A 19,609-nucleotide genomic window follows, 5' to 3' on the forward strand; every position below is an offset into this window, starting at 1 on the left:
TGCAATCAATACCTCATATTAAAAGAGTTTTTATGCATACATGAATCAGTGTGGCTGCTTTAATTGATTTCTTTAAATGGAGTTCTTTATAGGTGGTCTTTTCTGAAATGAATCACTGCTGCTTAAAAAGGGGCCGTAGCTTTTAAATGGATATTCTCATATTGTGCATGGGTTATACATGTATGTTGTTTATTGTATTGAAAAAGTGAAAACTGCATAATTCCGTGTTTTTCCAGAATGACATGTTTAAAAAGGTCGCCCCTGAAATGGGCCGCTCAGAACAGCTGCAGGTTTCCACGTAGAACCTTGCTTCACCGTCATTCACCTCAAGCTGCCTTCTCGCACTAGCTTGTAGTCAAGTCGTTGTCAAGAATTCAACTTACCATTCTGATACCTCCTGGTGATTCTGGCTCGTACATATAAGGCGGAATAACCGATCCTAGAGCAGCCATTTTTTCTTCAACTTTGGAGTGACCTACGATCCTACGGCTACGCGGTCACTCCAAATACTGTCAGCCAATCGTGGCTAAGGTCTGACCTTTGAATGGCAAAACAGCTTGTTCGTGTCAGGAGGAAGGAGAGGCTCCGAAAAATAATTACATTAAAATATGTATACAATTTTAAAAACGAACAAACGTGACTCAAAAACACATCAGAATAATTGATTGCATAGCTAAAATATGTCTCCTCTAAATGACTCATCTGATGCATTTACCAGACAATGTAGAGCTATAATGATTATGTGTCCCCTAGCTTGATCAGTTCATACAGTAGTGGAGTGATGAGGCTGACCCTGTAAAATCTGACCCATTAATTTCAGTCACAAAGAAAACTGCTGAAAGGATTTGTTAATGTCTGCCTGCACCATTAAACTCAGTATAATGCCTTGTTTGTCCACTTAATGGCGTGTTTTGGTTCATTATCTGGCGGTTAATGGGGTTCGGGTGCATCTGTTCTGAGGTTGTTCTCACTTGTATTTGACCTATAATCCCTCATTATCGTGATTTAAAGCTACAGCGCTGCGCCACAGGAAACCCCTTTCTCACAGAAATGGACAAACGTGTAAATTCACCTTCATGAGGCTTAAAAGAAGCTTAGAGAAGTTTTAAAGATGCAGACCACAATACAGGAAGGTTAACCTTTGTGTCCACTCAGAGCAGATGTGTTTGCAGTGCTACATGACCTGCATGCATTGGGGGAAGGTGATGTCAGAGCAATGATCCTTCTGTCTCACAGCTCCTGTATTTGCGCTTTTCTACCCGCATGAAAAAAACAGCAGCGAGGGGCGCTCAGTGAAAACCACGCCGTGTTCTCATCCTATTTTTAGGGATGGTATTTCAGATGACACCGCAACAATGATAACAAGTGACAAGTAAAGCAACAAGCCAACTTTAATACTAAAAAAAAGCTGCTCGCTGTGAGCTGAAAGTTATCTGTTCTTTAGGCTAAATGTTTTACCTCCTTGTAAGCATTGTTCTGTTATTGTATTGTACATGTTCTAGCAAAAGCATTAACATCGTTCACAAGTAAACACAATAAGACTTAAATTTCTATCAAAACAAGATTTTATTGCATAAACATATATGGATATATTTTCAGATTAAACAGATTAAATTTGCATTTTTAAATATCCATTCAGTAGGTGACTATTGCTGTTTTCGTTCTCCTTTTTCTAAGCAGCATGCCAAGGTTGTTTTACATCATATCTGTGTTTAGTTTTGATCTCTATACAATCTACAAGGTAAAAACATGTTCTGGTAAAAACAAATCTCAAAAGCAACTTTCAAAAACATGAAAATCATGATCCGATTCCGTCCCGTTACAGATGTACAATAGAATAATGTAAACTTCAAAATTGTTGATAAAAGGTCTTTTAAACGAGTTTGCCTCGCATTACCATGCAAGGACGTCTGAATGGCACAATTATTGGAGAATTGGTAAGATAAAGTGGTCTATGCTGGTTTCAAAAGGACCATGACGCTTACAGACAAAGGTGAAAACATGGTCCGTTGGTCAAATGTCAATGTGCTGAGAATATCAAAGACATAGACTTACGAGGATAAGTGTAGCATACATTATACAGCAGTTTATACAGGACGATGAGGCAGTGAACATTCCGTAAAAACTGAATGTGACTAAAACATCATGTTAACCATCCACAGAGAGGTCTAACAGACTCTACCCAAGATGACGTGAAACAGAGAAACGATGAATGTGATGATGTGACCTTGAATTTGCATATTTATGAAAATGCCCTCTCCTGCACTCTGATTTGATTAATAGCTGGTAGAAACTAGAAAAAATGGCTATTACAGTATAAACTGGAGAGTCAAATATGTTACAGTAGTACATACATACATTTGAACCAAGGCTGTGCCACCACAAAGAAAGATTAAATTTAATTTCCCTGTCTTTTAAAGACGTGAAAATCTAAACGACAACATGCATACTGATTTACAGTATAATACACTTTTGCTGTGATACTTGATCTCGCAAAGCTATTTTTTTATTTGAAAAGAAAGCCCTCTCTTTAACGTTTCTTCTAACAGGACATAAACTCATATGTTTGCACATTATTTAGATTGAAATAGTTTGCTAGTTTTGCTTTTCATCCACCGTGGAAAAAAGACGAGAGAACAAATAAACACTCTGAGGTGCTTCGGGAATCAACCAGCCTGCAACTCAATAATGTTCAGGGGAGCACCGTGCAATTTACAAATCCACATATGTTGCCATAACATTGTAATCAGTCAAAACAAACACCGGCAAGTGTATTTCAAAGATGCATCTACAAAGGGCTGAGCGAGATGATGAGAAATATGTCACATTATAAACGAAAATATCTCTGACACCATAAATAAAATCACATATAATATAAGAATGTCTACTAGGGATGCATGATATTGAATTTTTTGTTTGATAATTTTCCAACCCTTTTTGCAGATTTCGATACTGATAGATTGGGAGCATGTTTTTTTTCTACCTAATTGCAGAGAACATCAAGTCTCCCCTGTAGTGGAATTGATATCATGCCTACTCTTATTGTAGTGGTAAAAAAATTGCCATAAAGCAGACATCTTGCACCCTTCTTTATGCTTGATGGAAAGGTCACTTGTCTGATCACTCACGTTTCTGAGCACACCTGAATGCAGCATCCCCCCGAAACACGGCAGCGAGGGAGACATGCCTGTACTTGTTTACTGCACCTACAACGGAGACATCAGTGATATTGTGATATTGTGTGTACATCCGTGAATATGTAAGTTAGTTTTGCACTAATGTTTATGTTACACTCTGTTAGTGTCGGCGTTGGCCGCAAGTGTATTTTCGGTGTGTTTAATGTTGTTAAGTCCGGTAAAATGACGAGAATGTGAGCTAACTGTAAGCTAATTAAGAGTTGTGAAAGTTGTTTAACTTCTGTTCATTAGCTCGAGTTTATTTGACTTTTTAGTCTTTATTTGTATATTGTTGTAGCTTTGCACAGGCGGTGCACGCGCACACACGTGCCGAGTTAATGTCGTAGCATTATATCAAGCTTTTTCAGGAAATCATCGAGCATTTGGGCAGAATTAAAGCGTTGTTTTATTGGGGGAATATATCGGCAGAAAAATAACATATCTGCCGATGCAGATATGCTATTTCAAGCCATTATCTGCAGAGAACGTGCATCCCTAATTTCTACTGACTCTTTAAATGTGGTCAACAAACAGACATTTGGAAAGCAAAGACAGAATATGGGACACAAACTTAAGATTTACGACAAACTGTGACATATCTTTATCGCCCAGCCCTACATCCTCATAAAAAACATTTGTCATCATTAAATTTAATCTGTGGGGTCATTGGGATGCTCATTCTGGAGCCAGCTCCTTTAGAAGGAAAGAGGACCATTATTGTACACTCCTACAGTCTTTTCATTCTATTTCAGCGCTCGCACATCTGAACGATAAAACCGACAGAACAGACAGAAACAGCAGTAGTAACACAAGTTGGGTTGTGGGAAAGAAAAGCGGCCTATTTCTATACAGACAATACTGCCCTTGTGACACTGACACAACACATATCAGCAGTGCTCTTCTTCACGTCTGAACACCTTGTAAACGTGGCTGTTCAGGCGTTTAGCTGCAGTTCTCACTTTAACCACTAGGGTGCATCCTTTTCTATGAAAACAGCTGTACCAACAGTATATCACAGCTCTACTGTATATCCCTGATTTATCTCACTAGTTTCTACCCCTCATACATTCTGCTGTTGACATTATAATACATTACACAAGCTTAGTAGTACTTTATATACATAAGAAATGTTTGGTATGGCAGTGGATGTACTGGCATGCTTGTGTGGTTTATATTCACCACAGTTGGGCAGTATTACAATGAGATGGTCAGGTGAAACATTTTGTAACAGCACATATTTAAAAATATAACATAAACCAGCCTGGTCCTATTATTAACCTAACCCACGGCTCCACTTTCATTTGATTTGATGTCTTTTATTTTCTACTTTCATACAGATACACCTCATAGACAGCCTGTGCGTACCTCATGCATGGGGACACACATTGTTAAGGGATCAATTAATTAATAATTAATCAGTCAGTGATGAGACTAAACAGCAGAGATAGCGGGACAGTGATGATTTAAAGTGGTCCCTCACTGAGTATCGACTTGTGCTCCTTGTATGTGCACATAAAGACTTTATGTGCCTCCAGATAAAAGAGGACAAATGATCCGAGGATGTCGACGATTCACATAAAGTGTGGTGTTTAAACATGGCAGTATGAGATGTGAGGGATTTACAATGCTTTTAAGTACACTGTGCCGACATTCAGTGCGCACATTCACTCAGTTCACATTCAACGCTACTTCTCTAGGGTAAGTATGTAGTTTTGAGAACAGTCTAACTCTTGTTTGTTCTCTAATAGAATGGCTTAAAGCACCTGATAAACATTTTGGGTAATAAGAAAATAAAATTTAAAGGGTGGTCTTTAAAACAGCAAATAAAACTTACTATCTATGTCATGATTTTTATCATAACATTATTATCGTTTCCAGTTCAGGCTCCAGCAAGTCCAGTTACTCTAAGTGACATCTCCAATGCAAAACAAATATATCCCTCTATATTTCACTCGCATTGTCTGCTTCTAAAAGTTTAAATTACATTAAAAAAAGAAAAGAAAACGTCAACTGATTGTTTAGAGAAGTGCTCGGGTTGTGGCTGGTCCAGCTTTGGCTGCAAAGACGAGAAAGATGTGAGGTCATGGCTGTTCTGTCCACTCCCCATGCTCACAGTGCAAGTGGTTACTCCATGCCGTTTCGCAGCATCTGATTGGCTGCGATAAGCATGACACTGATGATGAAAGCCATAGCGAAGGCGCAGATCAGGCTTTTCCTCACACACGTTTGACGGTTCTTCTTCTTAGGATGGACTGAGAGGAGAGAAAGAGGAGAAGAGAAGTTAGAGATGAGAGTATTTTTATATAGAGAGAGTAGATTTCAGAGGTGATGGTGATCAGTTAGTTATTATGTTAAAGTATTGACCTCAGTATAATGAAACAACTTCAAAAGGGAAGTGTTTAACATTTTGAAAGAAACAATTATCCCCATTTTAGAGGGAGCTGTCGGAGAAGAAGATCAATACCTCTCTCATGTTAGTGTGTGGAGTATGGAGCTAACAGGGAAACAGTTATGCTAACTTAAACTAGCTAACTAACTAGCTAGCATAAACACTGGAAGCTAGAGCAGCTAGCCCGGCTCTGTCCAAGGCAAAACGTAAAAAACAAAAACCTAATGCAAATTTATAACAGTATTTAATATCCTTTATTTATTAGGAAGAAAAATTTCGGATTGCAGGAAGTCACTGACCCGACTAAGAAACACATCACACCCTCTAAAACCATGAAAAGTATTTTCTTTCATGTTAAATAGTGAGTTATAAAGGTGCTTATAGGGAGAGATTATTGTCTTTTCAAAGAGCCAGGCTAGCTGTTTCCCTGTTTCCAGCCTTTATGCTAAGCTAAGCTAACCACCTGCCAGCAGTCGTTCAATATTGATAGCAGTCATGGGAGCAAACCAATATAAGGGTATCCAACTCTGAAACAACCAACAATGTTGAGTGAATTAAATTCATTTGGTTTTTGAAAAAAAATAACCCAAACAAAAAAGTGGTTACATTTGAAGCTTTGTATTTTGTATATTAAAGAAAGGACGACTGACCTTGTCGAAGTCTGTGCTCTCTAAACGCCCTTCTAGTTTAAACTGTTCTTAAAGTAATAATCGCAAAGATTTTTATTTCATTTTTCTGTTGAGTCACTATCTATCGCCGAATGAGGTAACACAATGGTGATTGAGCCTATGGCCCACTGACGAAAGCCTTTGCATTTGCATTGGCAACTTTCATAGAAAAAAGTGGCGTACAGTTAGTGACGTGTTTTCCATCACCCAGCAGTGGTTGGTCTGCCAGAGAGGGTAGGCGGAGCTAAGCGGCTGCTTTTTCAGTCTCTGCAAGTGTTGCGAGTAAACAGTAATCTACTATGGCTGAACAAACAAAGAAAAGGTCGATGACTACAGATACAACTTCAAACATAAGTGAAAATCCAAAGAAAAAGAAACAAATTCAACACTCAGATGAAGGCAAACAGTCTAAAAAGAAAAGCGACCATCAGCGAGGAAAATCAAGAGTTACAACCGGAGCCAACCATGGACGTCACATATGCGACACCGTTTGGATATCTAGGAAGTGTGCTCCCCCGCAATTACCGTTTATCACCATAGGTGCTGCCAAAGAGAACAAAACTGATTATTACTTTAAGGTGCACTTTCATTTTTTGACCTAAACAGTTATGGCTGAATAGCATCTTACATTTCTATTTGTCTTCTTTCCACTTTATCTGTGACCCAGATAGTCAGTAAAAGTGTCTCCAATGTAAAAATTATGAATAAGTGATCGGCACAAACTGGTTTTTAAACTCAATTTTACAGACAATAGGAGCTACCCAGACCTTTTGTTCAACTAATAACCTGGCTGAGCGGCCGTTTTCCCCCTAAGACATCATCTCTGGAGATGAAAGACGAGGAGGAGTAGAGACAGATGCGTCCTCCCAACAGGCCTTACAGCAAGAGAAACAACAAAAAGTTTCCTCTCTGTCAGCCCCCCTGTCTCAGTTTGTAAGAATCACACACACCGCATCAATAAATCAAGTCAGAGCTCTGAGTCATGGATCTAAGAGAGAGACGGTTAAAAGGGGCTGAGGTCCCATCGGACTGCAGGAAGATTGGAAGGAAGCAGGCACGAAAGAGGGAAGTTGAGGATGTGGGAAGAGGGTTAACTGTTGAGTCGTACAAAAGGGGCTCGAAACCTGTCATGTCTTCTTTATTCTCTTCATCGCTTCTTTAGTCTCCCACTGCCTACATCTCCTCTGTTTCCTGTTCTTATTCGGCTCTCTTACTCCATGTCACGCCCTTCCCTCAACACAAGAACTTAGCAAAAGAGCCTGCAGTGTCCTGATCCCCTCTTTAGCCTCTTATCTCCTTCTTCACTGTCCCCTCTCTGCTAAGTTTCTCCATTTCCTCACAGCTGTCTCCTTAGGTCTCAGCAGGGCTGTAAACCAGTACCCAGCAGATTCATTAAGACTCTCCTAGTTTTCTAGCATATTTGATCCGTCTTTACCTTTGTACTCTCTGCCTTTTGGATGTTTCATAGCAGAGAGGCAATTTCTGGCTTCGAACCATAACTAATACAAGGTCAAATGTAGGATTTTGTTTCTCTTTGTTTCCCTAAAGAAACACAAAATGGTCTTATGTCTGAAGAGAAAAGATCACTTGGGCACTGACCCTCTTGTTCCTGGTCTTGAAACTCAAAGAAATTTATGCATCACCTTCACCTTCATACATCATTTGAATTATCATTTAAATATTACATCTATTTTCTCAAGTATTCCTCAGCATGCTTGACCTTTTTTTCAGGATCACCACTGTACACATGAAACCTCTGTGCTAGATATTCATGTTGGAATGGCAGCAGGTGAAGGATTTTACCTTGAAATCTGCCAACCAATTGTCTCTGTGCTGTCTCGTTTTCCTACCCTTTCCTCCTTTCTTCACACTCCTCAAAATGTTCCTGCTCCTCACTCTGCCTCTAGGTCTCCTGTCTTAAAATCTCTATTGCTTTTGATACCTATGTTGACATGTAGTTACGTCAATTGAGTAATTCTGTGTAGAATCAACTGTTGGAGGTAGCAATGGATTTCTGTGTTTTCCTGTGTTTACATTCTAGCTTTAAAGTGCTGATCTCGAACATTTCGAACAGTTTCGTCCTCTTTGGCAGCACCTATGGCGATTATCGGTAATTGTGGGAACACACTTCCTAGATATCCAAACAGTGTCGCATGTGTGACGTCCACAGTTGGCACTGGTTGTATCTCTTGATTTTCCTCGCTTTCCTCTCTTAGACTGTTCGCCTTCATCTGAGTGTTGAATTTGTATTTCTTTGGATTATCACTTATTTTTGAAGTTGTATCTGTAGTCATCGAGCTTTTGTTTGTTTGTTTGTTTGTTTGTATACTCGCAACACTTGCAGAGACCTGAAAAGCAGCCGCTTAGCTCCACCTACCCTCTCTGGCAGACCAACCACTGCTGGGTGATGGAAAACGTGTCACTAACTGGGCGCCGCTTCAGAAGTCACCACGGACACCCAGTCCATAAAAGTGATATATACTGCAAATGCAAAGGCTTTCATCAGTGGGCCATAGGCTCAATCACCATTGTTACCTCATTCGGGGTTAGATAGTGACTTAGACTTTTATTTAAATGAAAATCTTTGAGATCATTAATTTAAATAATAATACAACCTTTTTTTTTGAGTGTACCACCTACCTATACCGTAAGATTATTACTTTAAATAAGAAGTTCAACATTTGTAACTACTACTAAGAGTTAGACAAGAAGATCAAAACAGGGCCGCAGGTTTAGCTCAGCAGTTAAATGGTGCATCCCATATTACAGTCCTCGATGTGACAATCCGGGCTCGACTCCCACCCTTGGCCGCCTGTCATCCCCACTCTCTCTTCCCCTGTTTGCGACACTATCCAATGTCCTGTCTCCATCAATAAAGGCATGACAGGCCAAAAAATAAATTAAATAAGGGGAAAAAAAGAAGAAGATCGAAACCAATCTCATATCTGTGCCCTAATTAGGGTTCTATAGCAAAATAACTATTAGCTTAGCCTAGCAAAAAGGCTAAAAACAGACCTTTTCTGGCTCTATCCAAATGTCAAATACATGTCCAGCCAAAGCTCTTAAGCCCACTAGCTAGCATCTTGTTTATACAAACTCAAATTTGTGGTTGTATGGCGATATATTTAACTGCTGTAATTATTTGTTGTCTTGTCGCTATAAGGCTGTCAGGCCATCAGCAGAGAGAAAGTCACACCACCCGGCTACTTTCCCAAACTAGTGGTCACAGCTTTTGTTAAACAATCAAGAAATAACGTATTGATTGGTGTGCTTTGGGGGAGCTGTCAGGCACATGTTTAAACTTGGCAGAGAGACTGAACACACTGAAATGCCATTTTCTTCCACTCCATTCATTCAGCCATGTCACTGTGTTCATGTTAGCACACTTTTTGTAGAGAGAGTTGATTTCTGTTGTGTTTTTGCCTAATAAATCAGTAGCGAATGGTGTATCTGTCCCACTGATAACATGTTTAGTTGACATGAGAGTTGTTGAGGGTTGGCCAAAAGCAGTAAACGTTTTTCACACCGATTGAAGTAAATTGTGAATATTAGAATTAGTTTTGTTAAGTTAGCCTAGGACAACCTACTCAGCTACATGTTCTTTCAGTTGTTTTTGGATGATGCTTTCTTGTTAGCTAACTAGCTAGATGACATCCCTATTCTTAATCCTCCGAGCTGCTCTCATTGGTCGACTGTACCTCAAAAACAGCAGGAAAATGTCAATAAGCATAATACTATACATTTTTAAAATGCTAATGCTAATTATCCAGAGGGTTGGAAACACACTTGTTTAGCGGGCTCCCAGTCACTCAGCTAAGCTAATTGCCTCTCGGCTCTGGCTCTATACCGTAGACTGCACGCAGATTTATATACAGTTAATGTTCCATACTTAGCGTGCAGATTTTTTACAGGCAAATAAGTGTTAATCCCACAATGGCATATATTTCTTTCAGTTTGCTATATCACACAGTTAGCTAAACCAGCGCCCAGTTATGCTAAATAATTAGCTGTGTGTCAACTTTTTGCATAAAGTTACCCAAATCTCTTACAAACTTACAACTTTCAACTAACCAATGAGTAGGTGGTTTATTGCTGCCTTGTTTATGCAATGTATTATGTAATGTATTTTTGTCGTACATGTTCAGTGACTTCATGTGTGAACCATATCTGAGGTAAGACAACACTTGCAAGAGGTTTAAGTCTCAATTAATCACAGTTTATAATTACTTTTTACAGGTATTTATAACACTGAAGTCCAGCTTCCTCACCTCCCTCATACTCAGGGCAGTTCCCTGAGGTTTCATTGAGGCTCTCCTCCTCGGTGATGATGATGTTCTCTATGTCCTTCATTGTCAGGTGGTCCCGGAAGGCGTGGAACAGCACCTGCTTGAGCTCATCCAGAGACAGCTGCTGCATGTCAAACTGCAGGGGCACACGGCAATCAATGCAGAGACACAGTCAACCACGCACTGGCTTTATGAGGGAAGATAAATATAGACGATAAGAATGAGGTGTGAAATGTACAAGCTGCGAGAAATGATGCCATGTATGAGTTTCAGTTTTATTGCCTGAATGTGTAATGTGCAGGTACAGCATGTAAGTAGGAAAGGTGTCATTTGTAATGTAATGGCAGCATGCTTGCATCGCTGGTGCTATTTTTGGTTGCCTGAATCAGTATGCAACCCTGTGTGTGCGCTTTGATACTTCACAACAATTACTTCCTTGTAGGTGGTTGTGTTCTTATTTGTGTGCATGATTGTGTTTAAAATGATTTATGAGGCTCAGTCTAATCACTGATATGAAATCTGAATCCAAGCCTCGGCCCTATTCCCCGTCTGCCTTTCCGACACATTACATCTTTCATGTCCCCTAGAAGATCACCCCCTTTATCCATAGACACACATGCAAATGGCAGCCCGAAAACCTGTAGATTATTTACTTCACTGACAGCCGCAAATACAATCAGTCGCTTGGTTTAGCACGACAGATGGACATACTGAGGCAGACGAGCCAAGGAGGAAGAAAATAAGGGCTCGATGGAGACAGGGAGAGAGAGAGAGATAGTGTAAGATGGGAAAATGGGAAAGAAAGTATGGTGGTGTCAGAGAAAACAGAGACGGAGGAAGTAGTGGGAGACACAGATGGAGGAAACAGAACTGGCAGACAATGGTGGTAGAGACATAAATGAGTTGTGATGGTGATGAGGGGATGCTCATTTCAACCAGGAAATGATAAGCCTGTTCATAATTCATTAGAATGTGCACTAAATGCATCTTTTATGCTCAACCACTTTCTGCAGAGTGATAGATATTGTTTCCTGGAAAAAGTAGCAATGAGAGGTTAGACATTGTACAGCCACAAGGACTGGGCATCGAACCATCGAATTAGTGACACCAAATTTAAGTTCCCGTTTAGATTTGTTGTTCACTTACTCAAAATGTGGGAAACAAGTGTATTAATTATCTTGCTGAGCCTAAGATAAAAAGATTGATACCACTCTCATATTCATTAAATCTGAAGCAATAGCCAGGACTCTATTAGCATAGCTTAGCATAAAGACTTGAAACAAGGGGAAACCGTAAGCCTAAATCTAAATCTAAGCAACATGTTACCTCTTGTTCGTTTTATCTGTTCAAAAACCAAATTGTAAACATGTGAGGGTAAAGGTCAGTTGTGGTTTCACTGGGTTTATGTGCCGGATCATTTCTTGGCACAGGCACTGACTTCCTGGAGTCTTGCCATCGCTGTGATGCTGCCAGGCAACTCACGGACAATCCAGAGAGTCACTGCTCCCAGACAAGATACAGTCCAGCATAAAACAATTGCTTTGTTTTAAACAAACAACATTAAGTGATGATAACTGAGATTTAAGAGGCGGTATTATGCTGTTACACAGTTTAAGACAAATATATAATGTTACAATGTTGGATGTCCAGACTAAATGTGGGTGAAGTTTCAAATCTGTAGGTAAAAGTATGTTGGAGTAATTCCCAGGCTTTCTCAGCTCAGTCTGCAGGCTGATGTGAACGCCAGGTTTCACACCGTTTTTCTACACGCTGCACTTTGTGATGTCACAAAGTGCAGCTTCAGCAGGCTGAAAGTGGGCTTGTAGGGGCGGGGTTTCTTAAAGGGACAGAGCTGACTGAGTCGTTTCAGGCAGAGGCTGTATGAGGGCCTGCACAGAGCACCAGTGTGAGAAAAATGAGTTTGTGTAACTGTAAATTATGCTAAGCTACTCCACAGGTATCACAGAGTGAAATATGAAGCTTGAAATTAGCATAATGCCCTCCCTTTAAAAGTAAGCAGAATAGCCAGCCAGGTTGCTTGTAGTCTTCATGCTAAGCTAACTGTCTCCTGACTATAGCTTTCTTTTTAACTCACAGATATGAGAGTTGTATCAATGTTTTCAAGTATCAGCAAGAATGCTTTGAAGTGTATTTCCCAAAATAACAAAATACGATCTATTTATAGACAAAAACTGACATACAGTTGATTTTTGGACATTTATATCATTATTGTTGACACAACTTAGGTCATGTTACATAGCCCTCTATATTAGCATTCTCTGTATGTTGAACAACAACAAACAAAGCAATCACTGAAACATAATCAATTATATAATGCAATAATTCAGAGCTGTTATTCGATTGACAAACATGCATATGTTCACGTGACAGGAAACAACTACCCACATGCAGATGTTTCATGTTTGCATTAAATCGTAAATAGTGAGTTGTCTATTTTTATATATTATGAATGTCTCCCGCTGGGCACTGATGTGCAGCCAAATATCTGTGCAAATGTGTATTGATTCCAATCTAACAATTCATGCCACCTGTTGAGGTGATTTGTAATAATGGAAACATGCATGTGAATGCACAAACACACGCGAACAAATGGAAACACAGACACACAAAGGTTTTACTGCAAACCGGGGATATTGCAGTTAATTAGACAATAATTTCAAACATACATTGACAAACAAACTCATTAAAACAATACTACACCATAAATATACTTGTTCTTGTTTTCTATCTCAGCCCTTTGCACATCCCACTCACACACACAGACTCACACAAACATACAACGATACTCTGTTTGGCGAGAACAACCTGAAGAAGCCTTGAATCAATGTTATTCACAATTTGGCAACTCAGATCAAACTAAAATGACCTTTCTCTCTTTTTTATGAGGCTTTTCTTTCCTTGAGGTTTTTTTGGTTAGCAAACAAGCAAGAGAGGGACGGTCCAACACAACAAGCAAAATACTTTGTTTGCACCTGGAAAAGCCACTGTCCGTCAAAGCTGGTGTTGTCTGTAATCCATAGAAGCAATAATATTATAAATTGGCGCCATAGCTGTGGAGACAGCTGTACAAACAGATTGTGGTTTCGCCCATTCTACATTCCTACAACACCCAGAGTGCATTGCATCCCTCCCTCTGATAGGAACAGCCCAGCAAGAGATGCTGGAGTGAAACACAACCGCCTCACTGCAGGCAATGGCTCAGAGCAAATCCTCAGGTCTGCAGTGTACATTTCAAACCTGACGTTTTTAAACGAGACATGACATCGGAGGTGGGCGTCCTAGGACTGAGGTTGAAAATCGGTTAACTGGCCCTTTAATTATAGGAGCGTAAGCTGTGAGCAGTAAGAGTGTTAACATCTTTAATTAGTTTAAAACTGTTCTTACTCCCAGTTTTAAGGCTTGGAGTAGGTACTTATATGTTCCTCTGCTGTTTAAGAGAACCTAATTTGTGAATTTTACAGATTGGACCTTTAACTGTTCTGACTCATGCAACCTTGTTGGGCACTCCAGGGCAGAGAGACAGGGAGTGGCAGCAGTTGGAGGGCCTGAGCTGCCGGAGATCTGCCCTCTTGCCAAAGCTGTCTCTGCTTTGAATGGATTCTGGGAGTTGGAGGAAAAAACTAGTTGGACTCCAGCCGCAGGACAGACAACATGACAGCTCAGAGCAGCAGCACGGAGAATGTACAATGTTCCTGTCTGTCTGTCTGAGGGGGGAGAAGCCACAACGGAGCCCTGACCTGTTAGAAACCAACAGAGTGATTTCTCCTCCTGCCAGTCTCTGAAGGACATCCACACACACGCACACAGTGATGCAAAGACTCAAGAGTTTTTGTCTTTCACTGAATGAACTCAAATATGCAATATGTGTGTATGTGCGCGCCTGTGAGCGTGCGTGTGACAGGAAAACAGCAGGGGATCGTGAGCAGTGACCGGTGAGATGCTGAAGGAGCCAGGACACATCAATCAGAAGAACAGGTGCTCACACACCGTCCCTCCCGTCTAATCCTGCCTGCCCTCGTACAGCTAAAGCTTGTTTCGTCAGTCATCCACCTGCTTCATCTTGTGACCCTTCTCCAAAAAGTCACACAGAGTGACAAACAGCAAGCAGTGTTACTTTTAGTCTGTACCACTTCCTCCCCTCTTTTCTGACATCTTCATCTTCAAAGGAATCTATACACAAAGATGCACTCATATGCCCTGTATGTACACACATTCATACGCACAAAGAATATTCGGTATGAAATTGCAGGTGAGATAAGGTAAGATTCACAATGACAGCAGAGGCTACAGCCAAAGCACAAATGAATAATAGATACACTAGACCCACAGAGACAGAATCAGTCACAGCTGTAGGGGATGTAATGAAATATGATTCCTAAAAATAACAACAGATTTTGTCAATTCGAAGCAAAATGCACCACACCGCCCCGTCCCAGTCACTTCTTAGACACCGTGTTAAAATAACTGCACTTTGTAAGGAAAACATCCACCAAATGGTAGTTCTTATGTAACGGAGACGCCATGCTTTTTTTAAATGACTCTATATTTGGCATCGCTGATCATCCTATGAACACTGCAGACTCTCTCAGCAGATGCAGACAGCAGCGTCTCTGCTTTCAGTGACACGAATATAAACAGGTGGTTGAGCTAAAACGGGACAAATTAATCACAGAAAACTTTGTAACTTGATTTTACTATGACTTCATTTTTAATTTGACTTTTGACACAAATAAGTACAGACTATAATTTCACAAGTTAGACTGATTGATTTTCATGCTGTGATTTAAAAGGGAATCAGTGGCTGCTTGGAGAGACTGAAGACAAATGTGATGTACTTTTTAAGACAATATAGGACACTGACCTCAGGTTAAAGGCTAATGGATAATTGTTTTATGTATAGAGCATGTTATCTGACAAACAGAGACCATCCGTTAACCTGTGACCACAAGTTTCCCCTCACATTAAAAAGGCCTAGCTTGACATTTTTGGGAAATGTGCTTTTCATTTCTTGCCCTGTCTGTTTAATATAAAGCTGAACATGGAAATGCAGTTGCTCAAAAAGAGTCAAGGTAGGACTATTTCTTGGCTGGGCGCAGTAACATCCTGGTGTTTACCTGTGAGGTTGCCAGTGGACCAGCAGGGACTCCAGGTAGACATTGCGGCTGCACAAGAAATAGTCCAGGACATAACCCTCCGTGAAACCACAACTCTTTAGATACTTTCTTTTAAATATTTGATCATGTGTTAATTAGAAACTTGGGAGGTTCTGGTAGATGGATTTTATTCCTGTTGGACAAAGACAGGCTAACTGTTTTGTCCTGTTTACACTCTATGCTAAGCTAACCAGATGCTGGCAGTCGCTTCACATTTACAGACATGAGATTGTTATGAATCTTGCGTTTATCGAGTACCATACAATTCGGTGTATAAGAGGCACTTTTAATCCTTTTTTTTCATCTAAAAAGTGGCCTGCATCCTGTATATCGGTGTGACCATTAGACTGGTATCAAATGCAGAGAGAGGTATATTATTGTGTTACAGTATTTTACCCAGACGATGGCGCTATAATGTGGCTAAAGTTGTCGGTTGTTAAGTGGTTAACTGTTTCCCGGTTCAAGCCGCTACAACGTGTCCTATTTAAAATATGCCGCAGTGCTGTTTTAAGCGAGGAAAACTAACCTGATTGTTGCTAACACTTCGTCGTGGACATGCAACATCATGACCGCCATTGCAGCCACCACTCTCACGACAACCAACGTTACTGTTGGTTGCCAGCTACCGCTAGGATTGGAAACCTTACATGATGAAAACATGATGGTAGGCTGTAATGTGTGTGTTTTGAATGTGTTTTAAATGAAATTAAATTGAAGTAGTGTTGAAATAACTTCTATGAAGGTTTCTTTTAATGAATAGCGCTAGAAAACCTTTTTCCCTCTGTGATACCCCCAAAAAACAGACCACGTCTTATATTCCGGTGCGACTTATATTCCAGATTTTATGGTTAAAAGTTTTTTTTTATAGTTTTAGTTGCGTTAAGTCATGGTTGCAAACAGTAAACAGTAATTTCTTATGTTAAGAAGTACCGTAAAATTTGTTGTATAAAACTCTTTTCATCCATTTTTTCCATCTAAAAAGTGGGCTGCCTCCTACAGGTGCGACCAATATACCTGTATAATTTGCAGAGAAAGTAATTTTATTGTGTTACAGTATTCAGACGATGGTGCTGTGATCTAGCTAAATCTTCGTCACGGAGTGCAGCTGCCATCCTCACAACTATCAATATTACCGTAGGCTGAGCTCAACTAAAGCAGCGGTAGCTCGCAGGATTGCAAACTCGACATGATGAAAACAGATGGTAGGCTGTAATTTGAATGCGTTTCAAATGAAAATAAAGTGAAACAGTGTTGAAATAACTGTGTCTGATATTCCGGTGCGACCTATATTTAGGCTCTTACGGTACTTAAACAACAGGCAGTGTTTCACTCCAATCTCTGGTTCGAATTTCAAGCTTGTTTTCCCCCTGACCACAAGGATGGATGGTTCCCCAAGCACCCTATCTCTGACAGCTAAACTCCACCCTGATTCTCAGAGTGTTTTAAGCTTCTCTTTGAGAAAGCTACATACAACTTGTGGTATATGTTGTTAAACATAGACTGGTGGTCCTTGGGGGGGAAGTAGCTCAGGTTGTAGAGCTCCTGCTTAAGTGTCTATAAAAACAGTAGTCGAATAACTGCTCCTGATGTGTGTCCCCCCTTGAGACAAAATAACATCTGCGAAGGCATCTGCCTAATGAAGATAAATGACACTGATAACTTTTTTATGTAATTGTCAAACAGCAGAAGATATTGCAGACCTCTCTGCTGCACTTGCTCAGTGCAAACATATTTGTATAGACTGTAAACATTGTTATAATGCGAGCTAAGAGATTGTGTTGTTTTGTATCTTTAGGCGCTGTAGCTTAATTTGCAATGGAAGACTGGGTGCTTCCTTTTTTCTAATCTAATTTACCGACTGTCAGCAGAAAAGTGGAAACTTGAGTCAGGAGTTTATATCTCCCAGAGGTTTCACTAAGACCTTGCTGTATAAAATAAACAGAAAATCCAAAAATAATTTTCAGATGTTTCAATGGTGCTCAGACTTCAGAATCAGGACAGGCAGGATATAAACACGAGGACGCACAAAATGTATTCGACACAAATACACACACGGTGTAATTACACACAGAACTTGCCAACTCCAGCCTCCCCGGTGAAGTCAATCATTCTACATCTCACTATGCGAGGATATGATCCGAACATACTGAACTGAGTCATTATGGCCCACCATGATGTGCCTCCCTCTCTTCCATCTTCTGCTTCTCAACACAATGACTCCCTCTCTGCCCGTCTCCCTCTGAGGTCTGTGAATTATAAACACACACATACTCAAAACGCTGCTCTCACAGTCCTCAGAGACACACTTCCTCCCACAATTTCACCCCCCTCTTCCTATATTCTCTGCTCTCATTGCTCCTCTCCTGCTTCTTTTCCTCTTCCGTCTCTCCTTTTTCCATCCCTCCTTCCCGTTTCTTGTTTGGTCTGTTTCGTTCTTTGTGGGAGGCAAACATTTAAAATCACCCCTGAGACGCACACCGTCTGCGACCTTCATGAATCACAGTCTTCTTTCATTTCTCCCTCTCTCTTCCTTTGTGGTTTTCCTTTATATCCCTGTATCCTTATGTGGGGCATCCCTCCCCTCTTACCCCCCCCCCCATCCCCACTCATTGTCCACCCCCCTTTGAATTCCCTCATCTCTTTTAGCCTTGCTGGCTGGCACGCTGTAGTCCGTCTTGCTTCATCCTTACTTCATGCATTTCATTTATAAAAGGGGCTTATATATATATCTAAGAAAAAAAATTTTGTGGTATAAAAATCTGCATTTTTTTGCATTAATTTTGTTACTTTTCTGATGCATCAAGGGCATCTTTTGTTGTTTTTAAAGATATAAGTAACTGCACAATGAAATCCAGGATAAAGAACGTCTATGCAAATATGTGTAACCTGGAAAACACACACCTCCTCATTTCAGTGAGTCACCCTCTAAATGATTCTCCTCTCATTTGAGTCAAAGAAAGCAGAGAACAGCTTCCTGCGAGCTGTCACCCTGCTCAACCAGCCGTCCTCAAACTCAACCCACCCTTTCCTCTCCTCTCCCCTCCACACACACACACACACGCACACTTTAAACCGCTGCACTTTTCATTATTGTCGCATGTCTTACCTAAGTGGCAGAAAAAAAGAGAGTTTCTGTCCACAACAATTCTGAAAAACAAAGGGAGCCCGTTCAAAAGCATGTAGATGAGCTTCAGCCTTAATCACCACTGAGCCCAGTTTGGACACTTGAAAGCACACAAGCTCAGACTTTCCTCATAGAGGGCTGCATCCCTCTAATCTTTATTATGGTAATACCTTCTGCAACAATGGGAACGATAAACACATACCCACACCCGACCCAAAAACACATACTCGCATAAAGAACACCTAATTCTCAGCAGGTCTCTATTCCTTCAAGGCCCTGAGCCGAAAGAAAAAAACTGTTATTGTCAGAGAACAGAGGAAGCAAGCGGGGGGGCCTGAGAGTGTGTTTTCTGTGTGTGTTTTTGCGCTTAAGTAGGTGTGTGCCTGTGTGGAGTCCCTGCATAAACTAGGGCTGTGCTTAAGGATGTAAGACACAGAAATACACAGTCAGAGATGAGGAAGAGTGAGTAAGAGGAGGCGTGAAGGATGCAGCTGATAAATGAGGAGGCTTGTGAGCGATGGGAAACAGACTCCAGCTTTGTCTCTCACCTGCCAGAAGATGTTGTCGATGGTGTTGCCCAGGAATCCTTCCCTGTTGTCAGACGACAGCAGCTTGGGCCCCAGTATCGTCATGAACTCCTCAAAGTCCACCTGGCCGTCCCCTGTGGACACGCACGCACACGGAGGAAAATCAGACAAACAGACAGGAAGTTAAATAATGCATTTTATTCTGAAGTTTATTTGCTTGCTGAAACAAAAAGAAGCGCCCTGAGACAGATCAACAGATGGATGT

General features: G+C 40.6%; 1 protein-coding gene across 1 annotated transcript in view; it reads right to left on the minus strand.

Annotated features, from left to right (window-relative positions):
* Positions 1 to 3,761: 3,761 nt before the first annotated feature.
* Positions 3,762 to 19,609, minus strand: part of caln2 (calneuron 2) — a 32,277-nt gene continuing 16,429 nt past the window's right edge. The window contains exons 4-6 of the mRNA XM_069666337.1: positions 19,366 to 19,478; positions 10,502 to 10,655; positions 3,762 to 5,428 (exon numbers count right to left, since the gene is read on the minus strand). Of these exons, the coding sequence (XP_069522438.1) occupies positions 5,301 to 5,428; positions 10,502 to 10,655; positions 19,366 to 19,478 (395 nt within the window). The 3' untranslated portion in view covers positions 3,762 to 5,300. The remainder of the gene's footprint in view (positions 5,429 to 10,501; positions 10,656 to 19,365; positions 19,479 to 19,609) is intronic.

This window comes from Semicossyphus pulcher, unplaced genomic scaffold (genome assembly GCF_022749685.1).
Source record: "Semicossyphus pulcher isolate SPU_LCO1_2020_fin unplaced genomic scaffold, fSemPul1.0.p SCAF_10, whole genome shotgun sequence".
Classification (NCBI taxonomy): domain Eukaryota; kingdom Metazoa; phylum Chordata; class Actinopteri; order Labriformes; family Labridae; genus Semicossyphus; species Semicossyphus pulcher.